We start from the raw sequence: 14,750 nt of genomic DNA, 5'->3' as shown, positions 1-14,750 counted from the left end.
CCACAGACACAGAAAATGATTCAAGACCAAACTATGCTAAATATGTAGCTGTAAGAAATAAGCTGAAGTTAACTGCTTAAGCAGTAAACTTTTACATAGGCTAGGCCTAGAGAAGGGGAAAGGTAAAAGAGAAGGGAAGATGTGTGAAGGTGTCAGCCACAGGAATATAAGAGCTAGACTGATAAACAAGTAAATAGTGCTTTCACTAAACACTGGTGAGACTGATGCAGAACAGAAAGGTAGATCACCTGGAGAGTCAGGGAGGCTGCCCAAGGCAGAGGGATAACTGGGCCATGGCAACAAGCCAAATGTGACCTTTGAACTGTTCCACTGCCCGGGATGGATTTGATTTCTGAGAGAATCCTTTGCAAACAAACTTGGCTGCCCTTCGCATTGTGCTGCTCATCCTCCTGTTGTCTCATGTGGGTTACTGAGAGTACCTTTGCAATACTACAGCCCTTTTTGACTTGCTACGCTTGACTGGCATATGGAATTCACCAGATAAACACTGGCACTACATTTTTTTGCTGGAATTTTACAATTTCTATACATGCACATATTTCTTCAAATAAAAAAAATGTTAGAAACCCCAGTTTTAAATGGAAACTTAAGCTTCACATGAATTTGTATGGCTACTGCATAGTGAACAGGTGCATCTGTGTGTTCTGTTAGGTAGTATATACAGCAGTAAGGAGGAATTTAACAAAGACTTAGGGTTTCATTCTCATTTGCTCTGATATGTGTGGTGTAAGCCATCCCACAATTTCTGAAGACCTCCCCCTTGTAATCACACATGTTTCATTTGCAAGTAAACTCATGATGGTGCCTGAATTCTACAGCATCTGCCTTTTGGGAGGTTCAACTCCAGCTACATACTAAGAACACCTTTGCATCTTCACATGTTGTTTCAAAAATAAGAGTCCTAGCATCAGCAGCCTGTCTTCTTACTGTGACATGGCCCTACACAAATGTAAATTCAAAGCTGTAGATTTATCAAGACTTACAAATATACCGTAAATCCTTGACATTTGTAATTCATGAGAGAGTGCGGACCAAGACAGTACCTTCCCGGGTGATGTACTGTTAAAAATGTGCTCTGTACAGTAGATGCAGGAATGTTTTTATGAAGAATCCGAAGTTTTAAAACTATAAAAATAAAAGCTGGCTTACAAGCCACTATAGTAATTCAGGATAAAAACTAGTACTTCCAAAACAAATCAAGGACATTACATTGCAGAATTCCCAAAGACTTAATCTTTTTACCTGCCGGTTCCTACCACTCATGATTTTTGTATAATAATGTATTTGTTTGACTTTAAGCAGAAGTTTACTTCCAAACACCCAATGCCATTTACAAAAACTGTTGGCTACTTCAAAAGTTCCTTTGTTACAAAAATCTTAAGTTTAAATGTAACAAAGTATGCTTGTTTATCGTTCTACCACAACAGGAATCACATCCAACCTACAGGGTCTAACCTCTGAATTTGTAACTTCATCTATTCTGTGGTGAAGATTCATCAGTACAGTGTATGACGCAATAAACACAAGGCTGATGTTGTATGTCTGCGAGACAGAGGCACACACCAGGAGCAAGAGTGTACTGGCACTTACACAATTCTTACTTCAACTGGGTAGATAGGAACATGATTCTGAACCATGGACATTGAGGCAAAGTTCTCTAAGTTGTTGCTACAGGGCTCTTCTAGATAATATTGCATCATTTAAAGTCCAACTTATGGTTCCCAGTAATGGTTCGATCATTCCAGCTCAGAAAGGCCCTTGTTCACACTTCCTATTTGAACAAGAAATTAATGATAAGCTGTAGCAGAACCACGAGTAAAATGAAGACATAGTGCTTAAACTGCAAGAAATGGTAGTCCATGGGTGGTGAATTAGATGTGACTCTATTTCGTAGAGCCATAATGTCCCTGTAAAATAGAAAATAATATACTTAAATTACAATCTAGACAATTGGCATTTTCTAGCATGTCAGGGCTCCCTACAGAAGACAGTTTTTTAGCAAAATTCTGAAACATCAATAAGCAATCAACATTTGGGAAGAAGGATAGTTTAAAACAATTAAGGCTCTATAGCAGAAAAATACATACCAGCCTCCAAGGGAAAAAAACCTAGAAAATTAGTATTCTCTAAACCCTCTTAAAGCATTTTGTTTAGTACTACCTCTTAATGTCTTCTTGTGTTTCCTTTATAGATTCAATGGCACTCTGCAGTTCACCAAGGTCTGCCCCCTTTTTCCTTATTCTTGTATTATGTTTCAGAAGTTGAGCTAAAAATATACAAAAGCCGGATGTAAATCACAGAAGTGACTGCTAAGTCAAAAAAGGAACAAAGTACTAATGACAAACTAAACCAGTTCCAAAAATGAAGGGAGAATTTTTTAACTAAGCTTCTATTGAAAACTAAAGCTTTATTTCAGTCACCTATAGCATAGGATAGCAAGTTAAACACTTGACATATCTTAAAACACTGTACTGTTTAATTTCTGCAAGCGCTATCAACAGCGAAAATCTGCCTTCTAGCAACATAATGACCGACAAATTAGAACCATTCAACTTGTTTTAAGAAAGAAAAGAGTTTACAAACATTTTTTCCCCCATAATAAATATGTGCATTGCTTAAGCCTATGACGCTACTTAGTGATGTTTAAAAGGACGATGAAGTTTGCAATTAAAACCATGAGCCATTTTGCTCCTTTTGTTTTTCCAGAACGTGCTTCCCATTGGATAGAACTGTGATCTAAGGCATGCATTACTTCATAATACAAACATCAAAATATGAAGAGTGTGTGACTACAGAACTCTGTTTCACTGTCAAATAAGTTTATTATTTCTGTATGAAAAGGTATCTTTTCCTACCTTCACTCCCAGAGGAATCCTGGTTATCAGGCTCTGGGGATGAGAAACCACACTCTCCTTTCTTCTGACTGGCTGGCTTTCGTTTGATTTTTGGAACACTAACCTACAATTGATAAACTTATGAATTATTTCCAGAGGACCAGAACTGTAGCAAAGCAGCACCTTTTAATAGCAATAGTTAAAAGCACAGTGTCTAACAGAAGTCCCAGTTAAAATTTTTGATGTATAAACAGTCTGAAATTTGTGCATCTTCCCATTTAAGGGAAAATGTACATTAAACTGTTGAGTTTGTCTATTATATATTCCTATTCAGTCAAGTCACCTCTACCCCTTAGGATGCAACACAGAAGTGAAAGGCTATGGACCAGGTAAACTACATTTTTGTAGGATAACAACAGAATTTCCCATCACTCCCAATGCTTTGATGACGTTTATACACATAGTGCAATACATACAAGTCCCTGGATCTTGCTTCACCTGCTAACAGAACCAGAACATACCATTGGTGTCCGATGTCGAACTTTTGTTTGGATGGTGCCATCTTTTTCAAATTGGATCATATCATTCAAAGGGTCCCATGGTCTGGTACTAGACAAGGTGAATATAATTGATTAATACCACAGCAATTTAAATAAGAAATATTTTCCTGATCAGAAACTACTTAGTATGAACAGGTTAAAGCTCTCCCTATATAGAAGGCAGACACGGAATAAGTGATCTTACCTTCCACCTATAACCCAGTCCTAACCTGAAGAGCCTAGAGAGCCAAAACATAAACTTCACATCCAGGTCAAAGCCTCAGCCAGCTGGTAAGAGTACAAGCTATTGTATTAACCAACAATATCATTATGAATTTATCTGGCTGGTGATATGTATTTGCCAAACATGGAGAGGTTTTCTGCTTAATGTATGGTTATTATTTTAGATCTACAGGGAAATTAGGGGATTTTAAAAATTATTTTTATTTTGAACTTATTTTTTGCTTTTTTTCTTTTAAAAGATGCCTAGGTAGGAGAGGTTAAGAATCAGTTACCTCAAACCTGCTTTCATCCCGAAGTGGCTAATGGTAATCAAGACTGGTTTCAAGAGGCACTAATGAGCTATGCTTGTTCTGATTTTTAACACTGCTTTTCCAAGTACAGGTTGATAAAGAATTTAAAATGATAAAAAAAAGAAAAAGACACACACCCCACTGGAGAACAAGCAGCCAAAGACCAAGATCCCCATTGATTACAGCCTTTGAAGGATAGAAAGCACAAGTCAGCTGCATGATCGTTCTGCTGCGCAGCTTTAGTGAGAGTAGATTAAGCATGGATTTCCTTTCATCTCCTCCTGTATGCCTTTAAACCATTTGTAGCTGTTTCAGATGTTGTGAACACAGACCTGCATTTATATCTTACCTTAACCTGACTTGGATCAAATGTCATCTAAGGTAACTGGGTAAGAACAAGGCATTGCTCTCCCAAAGGTCTTTTGTATTTCTATGCCAGATGCCCAAATTAATAATCCAGATACTTTAACAAATTCCACAGCTTTCATAGAAGCATAAAAGACTGCTCTCTACATGGACCAGGTGGTGAGCCAGCATTACTGCATAAAAGGAGACAGAAGTTTCTTCCAGAATATGCTGACAGTGCAGAATGCTTTTTCTAGCACACTGTAAAATTTCCACGGCACATCCTTGAACCATAAAGCTTCAAGGAGACAAGAAATAACGCAGATTAACAAGACAGACTATCACCTGCAGCTTTAAGACCTAACAGATTTCCAGTGCAATACTTTTTTTGGTGGTTTTATGCAGGGTTCAACAGTATGGGCAGTCAGTTCAGATGGACTATTCACAACTTCTAACAGGAAGAGGCATCAGAGCACCAGAAAGTTCAAAACAAGAGAAGGTGTTTCACAGAGCTTTTAGTGTAGTTGGGGAATTCCCTGCTGCAGGATGTTTTGTGTGATGAAAGTCTGTACAAACTGAAGAGAAAACCAAGGAAATTAATGAAAAATAAATCCGGTGAGAGTTGCTAAATAGACAGAATCCCTGCTTGGTTCCCAGGAAACCTCTGAGCTGCAAATTCACTGGAAACATGTACACAGGATTCTTGTATTCTTCCCTATACAAACACTTAGGACACTGCCCCAGTATTGCCATTCTTGTACTGAAAGGTGAAGGGTTCCCAGGTTTAGCCAGGGGAACATGATTCCAGCATCAATGGCTTTAGAATTACTTAAATCAGAGCATATAATTCTTGGATATTTTACTTTTACAATCCTTGCAATATAGATGCGTGCTAGGTATTGGAAAAGAATCAGGAGAATGTGGGTGTTCTATGAAAAACCATCCCTAGCAAAGGGCTCAGCTCCAGCCTGACTCTTGAAAGAGTTGGTGAGAACACAGAATGCATCCTGGCAGTTGGAGAGGCAGCTGCATCTTCACCTTCCAGTCCAGATCATCACACAAAGAGCTCCATGTGCATAGGGCATGTTTGAAAGCTGAGCTGAGCTACGTGGTCCCAGCATTAACCACTGCTGTAAACCTGTTACTCTCAGAGTCATTTTAACACATAACAAACTGAATAGCTTAGTTCGATTAGCCACAGGCTTTTCTGATTTCCAGTTGTTTATGCCCATATGCATGACCATACCTTCCAGTCTGGATAAATTTGTGTAGTTGCTCTGGTCAGTCTCAGGAGAAAAAACAAAAGTACAATGCATCCCAAAGTGCCATGCCTAAGAAACTCTAGAACACAGCATGAATTCACTGAGGCACAGAATCATAAAGACAAAAAAGAAAAAGCCCATTGCAATGGTTACACGAAACATGGTTTCCTGCATTAGCAATCACTGCCTTTTCAACGTGACATATTAACATCCTGTCTTCAGTGGAAGGCCTACCAAGTTCAGCTAAAAAACTACACAATTTAATTAAAACATATGAATAAAAATATCAAGTAGCATTGTGTGTTTCACAAGTCTGAATTCAGCTACATATTTGAGTTCTTTTGCTCCTGAAACCACAGCAAGAGGCTCAGCGACACTACCAGCCATTTAACAGGTTTTGTTACAAGCACTCCAGGACTCACTCAGCATATTTGTAGTGCCATTCTCCTGTGACTGAATCCTGATCGAACAGTTTGCACATCCACTCTTCACCTTTAAGTTTCCTCTCTTTGGCACTCTTTCTCTGAGCTTCTTCCAGAATGTATTTCTCTTGAGTAGCTTCTGTTTGGTCTTTGTTATTTATTGCTCTTGTCACTTGCTGCCAAAGCCTGATGAATGAGCAATATAGAGAATTACAATCTGGTTGACAGAAATAATTGCAAACATCCTGAGGATAAGTAAAGGGATCAAGCTCTTATCAGAATATTACCATGTTGTAATATATGTTTTTTCTACATTTCCATTAAGAATCTCCATGACTGTAAGGTTTGTAAATAATGAACTTGTATTTAACAATTGCTTTCTTGTTTTACAGATTAGTATCAGCAAACATGGGAAGGTAAGGGACTTATTTTGTTCCTAATTTGTTCAAACCATAACATTGGAGAAGATTATGAGTTTTATTTTGGCAAAATAATTACACGCGGTTCTGAAGTGAACTTACTTCTCTGACTCAAAGTCATCTTGCTCTTCAAACTTCACTGTGTATCTAGGTAGTCTACGCTGCTTGATATCAGATGTCGGGTTCCAGAATGTCTCTGAAACATCTGTCTTCTTGTCACTAATAGTAACTTCACTGTCCTATAACATATATAATTCAATTACCTTAATTATTGTAGTCTCAAAGAGTGACAACACAAAAGGGAGGAATAAGCAGGGGTTTTCTGTAATGAGAATTTATTTTCTTTTGGATGCATGTAGTTAAGAATAATTAGATATGCTAACTTGAAAATTAAATTTCTACACTCTGTGCTAGTTCTAATTTGGAAGAGAGTTGCAATGGAACCATTACAACAGCCAAAAACCACCGGTGCCAGGATCACCTCACCAGAACTAAACCGTTTAAACATTTCATGCATAACAATTCTTCATAGTACTAACACATACACTAAAAACATTCCACAAGCTGAAATGTATATTCTTCATGAACTACGCAAATGTACACAACTTTTCCACCTTTTATCAGTTGCAAATAACACTGTTGATTCTATAATTTCTAGAGAACAAACTATATTTTCTATAAAAGTGGTACTTAATCAATTTTTAAACTTGAGTCTTTTTTATAACTAAGTGCTATTTTCACCTGTCTCAACTATTAGCCAGATTTTATAAAATACCATCACTCACTTAATACTTACCCAGTGACCCTCCAAAATAGCCAGCACTTCTTTACCAAGCTTAATTTTCCCTGATATTTGGTTAACACTGTCGTTGTTACCCAAAAAAGGCTGCAAAACAAAAATAAATGCTTTCATGTTTATTTTAATAGCAAATTATTTTTGCATTTATATTTAGTGTTAAGGAAAAAAGTGCATTTATGAAATGTGATATAAACAGCCCCTGATGGCTTTTAATATTGTAACTTCTGCCTGTTTAATCCCCAAAAGACGTCTAAAATCACAGTAAGTTGTTGTCTCATGCTGTATATTCTTAAAAAATTTGCTGAGCAAAGGAAATGTGGAAAGAAAACAGAAAATAATGCAGAAAGCAGTGACACAATGATATCCTGGAGAACAAAGTCATTTGCTACACTAATTTCACCACTTAACCAAGCACCATTTGTATTAGAGATGAACTCTAGGAGTAGCATCAACAATAATGATGGCCAGGGATTTTCTTCAGCCTTTTTGATCGTCTGCACATGTATCCATTGGGCTGATAAGGCAAAATATCAATTAATACCACCTTGTAACTTTTATGTTTCCCCTACAATTTCAACTGAATACAGTTTCCCTCTCCATATGCACACTTCTTAACACCTATTTGTTCAGTTTTAAATTAGTTTCTGCCTCAAAGATGCCAAATGTATCTTTCAGAAGTGCAAGCCATCTGTAAGTAGTTTAGAAACCTTTGTTTAGCTTTTGTGAGTGGGGAAGTGCTGCTACAGCACACACTGCTGCCAAAAATAGTCTATGTAAACTGTTGCTTAGCACCAGGCATTAGGCTGATATAAATGTTAGCCAAAGCCTTTGCATCATCTTATATGAGGTGTCATGACCAAATTAAATTTATCCATGATGGAAAAGGGGAACCTGGGTCTGAGTTCTCCTTCAAGGACTCTCCAGGACTTTAAAAAGACCATTAACACTTTTAGAGAATTAGTAATCACCAAGGTATATCAACAACACACAAAATATCTGAACCACTGATGAGATCACTGAACGCTTCCCCTGTTCTTACACTTTTAGACACACACTGTTGCCAGGGCTGGAGAAAGACAGACTGTTGCTTTTTTCCCCACTACAGCTGTTTATACAACTAGCAATATGTTTGCATCTCTTATCAGCAGAGATGAAGAAAGTACAGTAAGTTTCAGTCAAAACCTTCAAACCCAGAAGAATACATTAAGAAATGAGATAATATAATTTCTTTAGGAAAAAAAAATAAAAATCACTATTTACTAGATATACATAGCTGGATTAATAGCAGTTAAAGTGAAAATTCCTCAGTTTCCAAAACCACAATTCTATATTATATTAAACTAGATCATATCTAAGGAGTGACCTAACATATTTTTTTTTCATTATCATTATGGTCATTCTTCTTGTGCCTACTCCCAGAATTTACTAACCTTGAGTTTGAATTCAATTGTTGCACTGTAGCCAGTTTTCTCACAGGTGATGTTGACTGTTCCACCAAGCTCTAAGGTCATTGTGCCATAAAGAATTCCTGCAAGAGAAAAAAAACAGCTAAAAGCTAAAATGAATGTTTGTAACTGAACAAGACAAAAAAACCCTAAATTCTTTAGGCACAATTCCTAAACATGTCTGTGCTAGAGAAAAAAAAAATAAAATTTCAGATGACCTTTCCTAACGATAAGCATGCTCTTTCTGCCAAATAAGATAACACAAATAAAACGATAAAGATTTAAGTGAATTACAGATAAGCAGGAAAAATGGTTAAGACCTATCTTTGGCAGTGTATGCTGCTGGCTCTAGCAAGGGTGGTATTAAGTCTTATTGGAGGTGATTGGAGGAGGGAAGACAATCACAGACAACCAATATAAGACAACACTGATGACCTCCCTGAAAGCTTTTGGAAGTACAAGGTTGACAATGCTGGGTACACTTCTTTTCCAATGATCACTGTCTTTCTCCTGGAATCCAGTGTTTGAAATGCTGAATTTCTTTTACATACAGTGGATGCCTGTGCAAATGTCTTTTTCACCATGCACATTCTCCTTCTCTGCATATTATTCCACCTTTCTCCCTATCAGCTTTATTAGTCACACTAGTTCTCCTTCTTCCTCTTTGACTTGAATGTGTTATGTGCTTTTTAATTAAGTATTATTTTTGTCACCAAAGCCATAGAAAAAAAAATTCAACAATATTAAAAACATCCATGAACAATGGAAACAGAAGAGCCTACCAAACTAATGTCGAATTATCTAATTCTGCTAATTGATCTTCATACTATAGTTCCATATTATAGTTACTGACTATAAGGCTTCTGAAAGAGAACTCTGGCAGAGGATATATGGGTAGACAAACCTGAATAACCATTTAAAAATACAATGTATTTTGTAGTACTACTGACATTCCAGAAAGCTTTACAAGCTCCCATAGTGAAACTAAAGACAAATGGTCATGATTTAGACTCAAATCACAGTAAGGTGTAGATCTACATTGCCTTTTATGTTTACAAGAGGAATATATCAGAAAAGCTCAAAACTGTTCTTTAAAAAAAAAGCAGCTCAAATAGTAAATTACTGTCATGTAATTACAGATAGCTATATATATGCTCTTACCATTTATAAAAAAACCCTTCTTCTGTGCCAAAAAATAGATCATTGCTTAAACCACAGATGTATTTTTCTCCTGGTAAAGTATGTGGAAGCCTAGAGCTACCAGTGTTGCTAATGTTCAGAACACTCTTCTCAGATGACAAGCTTGAATCCACCACAGTATACTATTTAGAATAATGAACTATTTAGAGTAATAAACTACTGTTCCCATAACTTTGCCATCTAGAGAATGAAAAAACTCACTACCTTTACAATGAGCATATGGCATTGTCATTACATAATCTTCTCCCCTATTCAGGAATGTTAGCCGTCCTTCTCCATCTAGTATGGCAGATAATGAATTCCCTAAAATTCAAAGACAGAAAATCATATTTCTCACCCTGCAACACAAAGTCAACATTTCCTAATAATGGAGCAATAAAATGAAGAACATCAGTATATTTAGCGTTGCAATCTATCCTGTCTAGTGAAGCCCCTACAATACACAGTGACACCAATTAAAAATTAAAATACTCCAAAACCAGATATTAAAATTCCAAAGACCAGCAGCAAAAACTTTGTAAGAAAAAGATAATACAATGATCAACCCCCCGATTCTTCTAACAGCTGCCTTTTTTCCCACAAAATACAGCTCATCTGCACCAATTTTATACTCCTCAATAAAGGCACAACAAAAAAAACCCATTATTTACCATAGAATTTTGATTTGGCCAGAATGCTACCACTAAGGCAAAACCCATCCTTGCGGTTGCTAACATAGAAGGCAGATATTGGAGGATGATGTGATACCTGTTGAAAAAAAAAAAAACCACAACTTTGAAAAAAACCCCAAAGAAGTATATGCAATATAGTATAAACTTTGATCTAGTAATAACAGAATGCAAAATTGAAGCTGCACATAACAGAACACAGTTAATATATGTCAAATATGACTATAATCTTTAGACATAAAGACCAAGCAAACACTTATTGAATTTCAATAGTTAGGAAAATTAGCACCTGACTTTTACTGGAGGAAGAGGGAACAGAAATGCTAGAAACACCTTTGCCTCTCTAGGAAGACACATTTAAGAGACATCTGCAAAACACCTGCTCACCAGGAGAGCTTTTAGTATACTATTCATACATATAAAATACATTTTCTGAAAGTACCACATCATTTGGCTACCATGAAAATGAAATGTATTTGGTTTTTTTAACAATATTTTTCTGGTTGTTGCAGCCACCTGTTCTGCGATGTAAAAAGTCTTGCTGTTTGTCCTTGGATGAATCCACATGCAGCGGAACGTCTCACCAAGTATAGGATTGTACGGCTTTTTTAGTCCCTAAACAGAAATAGAAGAGCAAGTAACCATACAATGCAGGTACAGAACTCACAAAATACTTTATCAGTCTGTCACTGAAGACACAACACAAATAAAATATAACCCTAATATATAAGCTTATGTACATTGTATTTGATTTCATCATTTGAATATTATGCTCAGTTACTCTGCTCTACATTTTAAGAAAATTGGTATAGGTTTAGTATATCTGCTGAACTATTCCAGGCTACACATAAGGACAAACAGAATGTAAGATTTTTTGGTAGGAGAATTACAGACCTTTTGTCTGAAGTTAGGTAATAAGTACTTGCTTACTATACACTATATTACTATAAACAGTATTTAGTGTAAAGCTAAATGAAGTAGTGGAAATATTAATCTTCCAACTGCAGCACATTATCACTGAAGAATGGTAAACACAGACCTGCTCAACTTTATTCTACTCCAAAGGAAAAAAACTATTGAAGATAGTCTATTTTAAACATGGCTAGGGACCAAAAAGGTCCATGATGCATTTGTGTAAAGAATAAAAACTTAACCTTGCCCTTAAACTAGACACAATGACCAAAGTAAAGGCAAAATAATATGTGAGAGGATACCTTTGGCTTTTTGTAGAATCCAGACAAATACCACTTCACTACTTTTTTCATGCGGTTGTAAGCATTCTCTTCAAGAGCAGCTCTGAGAGACAAACAGAACACAGATCAAACACCAGCATTCTTTCAGTTATAACATGTGATACATCTTGAATCTAGGAGCTGACTAAAACAAAGGTTTTGTGATTTGCAGTACTGTAAAACTTTCAGCCCGATTGCATCAAATTCAAAGTTTTAAAATAATTATCTGAAAACAGAAATCAAACAAAAAATCAGGAATGGTACTTCCATAACTGAGTCTGTTCTTTGCAACATTAAATACTGTTCCACCCCCACTTAAGTTCTTCCATTTATAAGATACTACATGGAGAACTGGCCTACTCATCTACAGAACTCAGAGTTGAATAATATTTCAATTTACAGTCTTTAATTTATTAGCTGCATTTGAGCAGGCAACTATAAATTGGAATAGAACTTAACACTGTATTAAAAAGGCTAACTGGTACTGTTTTACCATCTTAAATATGCCTCCTAGAGAAAAAAAAAATATTTGAGAAGTCTCCGAACCAGTCTCCAAAAGCTAAACCAGAAATGTCTGCAACACAATTGCTATTAAATTACTAAGAAACTTCAAGATGTATCATGAGAGCTCTCAGGCAGTTTATTTCTGAAAACAAGGGTATGTGATGACTGATACATTGTCAGGCAAACGATCAAACTCTAAGCAGTCTACAATGTTCTTTAAGAAGACCAGATCAAATGTTTCAGTATACATTGTTACCCATATTAATTAAAAAAATTAGAAGAACGAAAACCAGAGATAAGACTGACTCACTCAGACAGAAAGTCTGCATGATAGTAGTAATCAGACAGCTTGTCCAGGAAAGAACGAGGTTCCAAAATAAATGTAGGCAGTACAACCTTGGACAAGTCCATTCCTGGCCGCACTTGCTTCAGTAGTGTCCAAATCAGACTTTTGTTTTCTTCTGATACTACTTCTGTCTGAGCAGCCTCCCCTGCCTAGGATGAACAAAAAACTGCTTAAAGAAAGGAGAAAGAAAACAATCCTCCGGAAAACAGGTCAACACATTATAAGGATGCAATGAGAATGGAAAATGAATACTTAAAATGAACCAGTCATGGAAGCTGAAGCAACTGTGGGAGAAAAAGAAAGTTTCTCTGAATACACTTACAATACATGAAGTATGATAGATATACTATTCAGCATTAAAAGTTCCATTTGTTTCCATCAGCCCTAAACCAGAAAAGTTTGAGGTAGAACATTGTTCAGATATCCTCCTCCCTTAGCCTTTCTCTAGGCATCAAGTACATTACCATGTGTTCTCACATGCAGGAATTACATAGCAAAGGACTGTTCACTCTACCATCTTTTCCCCACCATGAAAGCTGCCACATTTATGCTTTTCACTGTCTCAACCAGTCAACAGTATCAGTGGTTTTCCTTAAAGTAAACCACTACTTAGGGGAAAGTGAGCAAAACCAGCAGCCACACTCTAATATGCTCCTTTCTGCCCAAGAAGAGGGAGGTACTCTTCCTTACAGTTTCTGAAATCAAAAGCAAAGGTTGTAGGATAAGCATCCCTCTTTCCAGGGATGGTTCAAAAATGCATACTCAAGAACTTGTTGTCAACTCAACTTTTCCTAAAATATTGCTTCTTCTAGAAAAAATACTAGAAAGCATAAAGCACAACGTGTTTATGTCCTCTAGATATGAAAAAAAAAATCTCAGAGTTATCACTTGAGAAGAATGGTAAGATTTGTGAAAAAGCTCATCTAAATTTCTGTCAAAAAATTCTTGTATGTTTACAGCAAGTAAAACACACAAATCCCTGACATATTTGTCTGTGTAGATATCTAAGACAACCTATACAAGTGGAATGGCAGTTCTGGGGCATCATATTAGAATGCAAGGTGACATCAGAAACAGCAAGCCTTCCATTGAATTCTGCAGACCCCAAGACTGCTTAATGCCTTGCTTGCAGTAGAAAAAGAGGTGTCAGCTTGCATTAAAATCTTCAGCTTGGAAGAATTTTACCTGAAGAAAAAAACAGGAGTAAAATAATAAAAACCAAACAGAAATAACAACAAAAAGATAGGTAGACATGGTCAACTGCTGCTGCAGGTGACCCTTTCAAACCAAGAACCATCTGTCTGAGCAGTATTCCAGATAATATTATCTCTGTCAGAATCGCAGACACAAGCACAAGAGTGGCAATGCAGAGCAGAAGATGGGTGAACAGAACTTTTTCGCCCCACTACTGCTGAAAACATGAAAGCCAATCCTGCAAGTCAGCTTTTAAATGTAGTCTGACCACTAAAATGACTCTGTTTGGAGAAGCTGCTTGCTCACTACATCAACAGCACTTTTACCTCACCAAGTTCTTCAGGACTCTGTTCTAAGTAAGTAGTTTCCTTAATATCAATTGGTTCTGGATCAATGTAGGAATCATCCTGTCGCTCTGATGTGTCGCTATCACTTTCTTCGCTTTTCCCCAATCCATCATTATCAGATTCCTCGTGGTCATGGTCATTTTCCTTATCGGATTTGTCAGAGTACATATCTTGATCTTTAAAGTGATGCCTTTCAATTTCACTGTCATTTAACCTACAAAAAATAAAGGCTAAATGAATCTACAACTTCACATTTCCAAACCAGGATCTTAATAAAATACACACTAAAATTGCCAGTATCAAGCCTGATCCAGCAACAATGTCAAACTAGCTTCTCTAGAAACATATAGGAGGTACTCTTCTCACTGAAATGTCAAATGCACCAAGTTTAGAATAGTTGCATTGGAAGGGACCAACGGTCTTCTAGTCCAACTGTCTGACCACCTCAGGGCTGACCAACAGTTAAAGCACGTTACATTGTCCAAATGCCTCAAACGCTGACAGGCTTGGGACATTGATCACCTCTCTAGGATGCCTGCTCCAGTGTTTGACCACCTTCTCAGTAAAAAAATGCTTCCTAATAGTGAGTCTAAACCTCCCTTCATGTAACTTTGAAACATTCCCACACATCCTACCAATA

The 14,750-nt window shown here is 36.8% G+C and overlaps 1 protein-coding gene across 7 annotated transcripts in view; it reads right to left on the bottom strand.

Moving 5' to 3' along the window:
• Positions 1-14,750, bottom strand: part of OSBPL8 (oxysterol binding protein like 8) — an 84,004-nt gene continuing 69,254 nt past the window's right edge. For all 7 annotated transcript variants that reach the window (XM_026867256.1, XM_026867239.1, XM_026867247.1 and 4 more), the window contains 14 exons: positions 14,090-14,324; positions 12,534-12,718; positions 11,702-11,783; positions 11,004-11,102; positions 10,470-10,566; positions 10,024-10,122; positions 8,605-8,702; positions 7,172-7,261; positions 6,478-6,614; positions 5,957-6,142; positions 3,377-3,464; positions 2,877-2,979; positions 2,182-2,287; positions 1-1,928 (listed from right to left, as the gene is read on the bottom strand). In XM_026867256.1, the coding sequence (XP_026723057.1) occupies positions 1,793-1,928; positions 2,182-2,287; positions 2,877-2,979; positions 3,377-3,464; positions 5,957-6,142; positions 6,478-6,614; positions 7,172-7,261; positions 8,605-8,702; positions 10,024-10,122; positions 10,470-10,566; positions 11,004-11,102; positions 11,702-11,783; positions 12,534-12,718; positions 14,090-14,324 (1,741 nt within the window). In that variant the 3' untranslated portion in view covers positions 1-1,792. The remainder of the gene's footprint in view (positions 1,929-2,181; positions 2,288-2,876; positions 2,980-3,376; positions 3,465-5,956; positions 6,143-6,477; positions 6,615-7,171; positions 7,262-8,604; positions 8,703-10,023; positions 10,123-10,469; positions 10,567-11,003; positions 11,103-11,701; positions 11,784-12,533; positions 12,719-14,089; positions 14,325-14,750) is intronic.

The sequence above is a fragment of the Athene cunicularia genome, assembly GCF_003259725.1.
Source record: "Athene cunicularia isolate RWA chromosome 1 unlocalized genomic scaffold, athCun1 chr1_part2, whole genome shotgun sequence".
In the NCBI taxonomy this organism is placed as follows: domain Eukaryota; kingdom Metazoa; phylum Chordata; class Aves; order Strigiformes; family Strigidae; genus Athene; species Athene cunicularia.
This window is presented reverse-complemented; position numbering and strand designations above follow the sequence as displayed.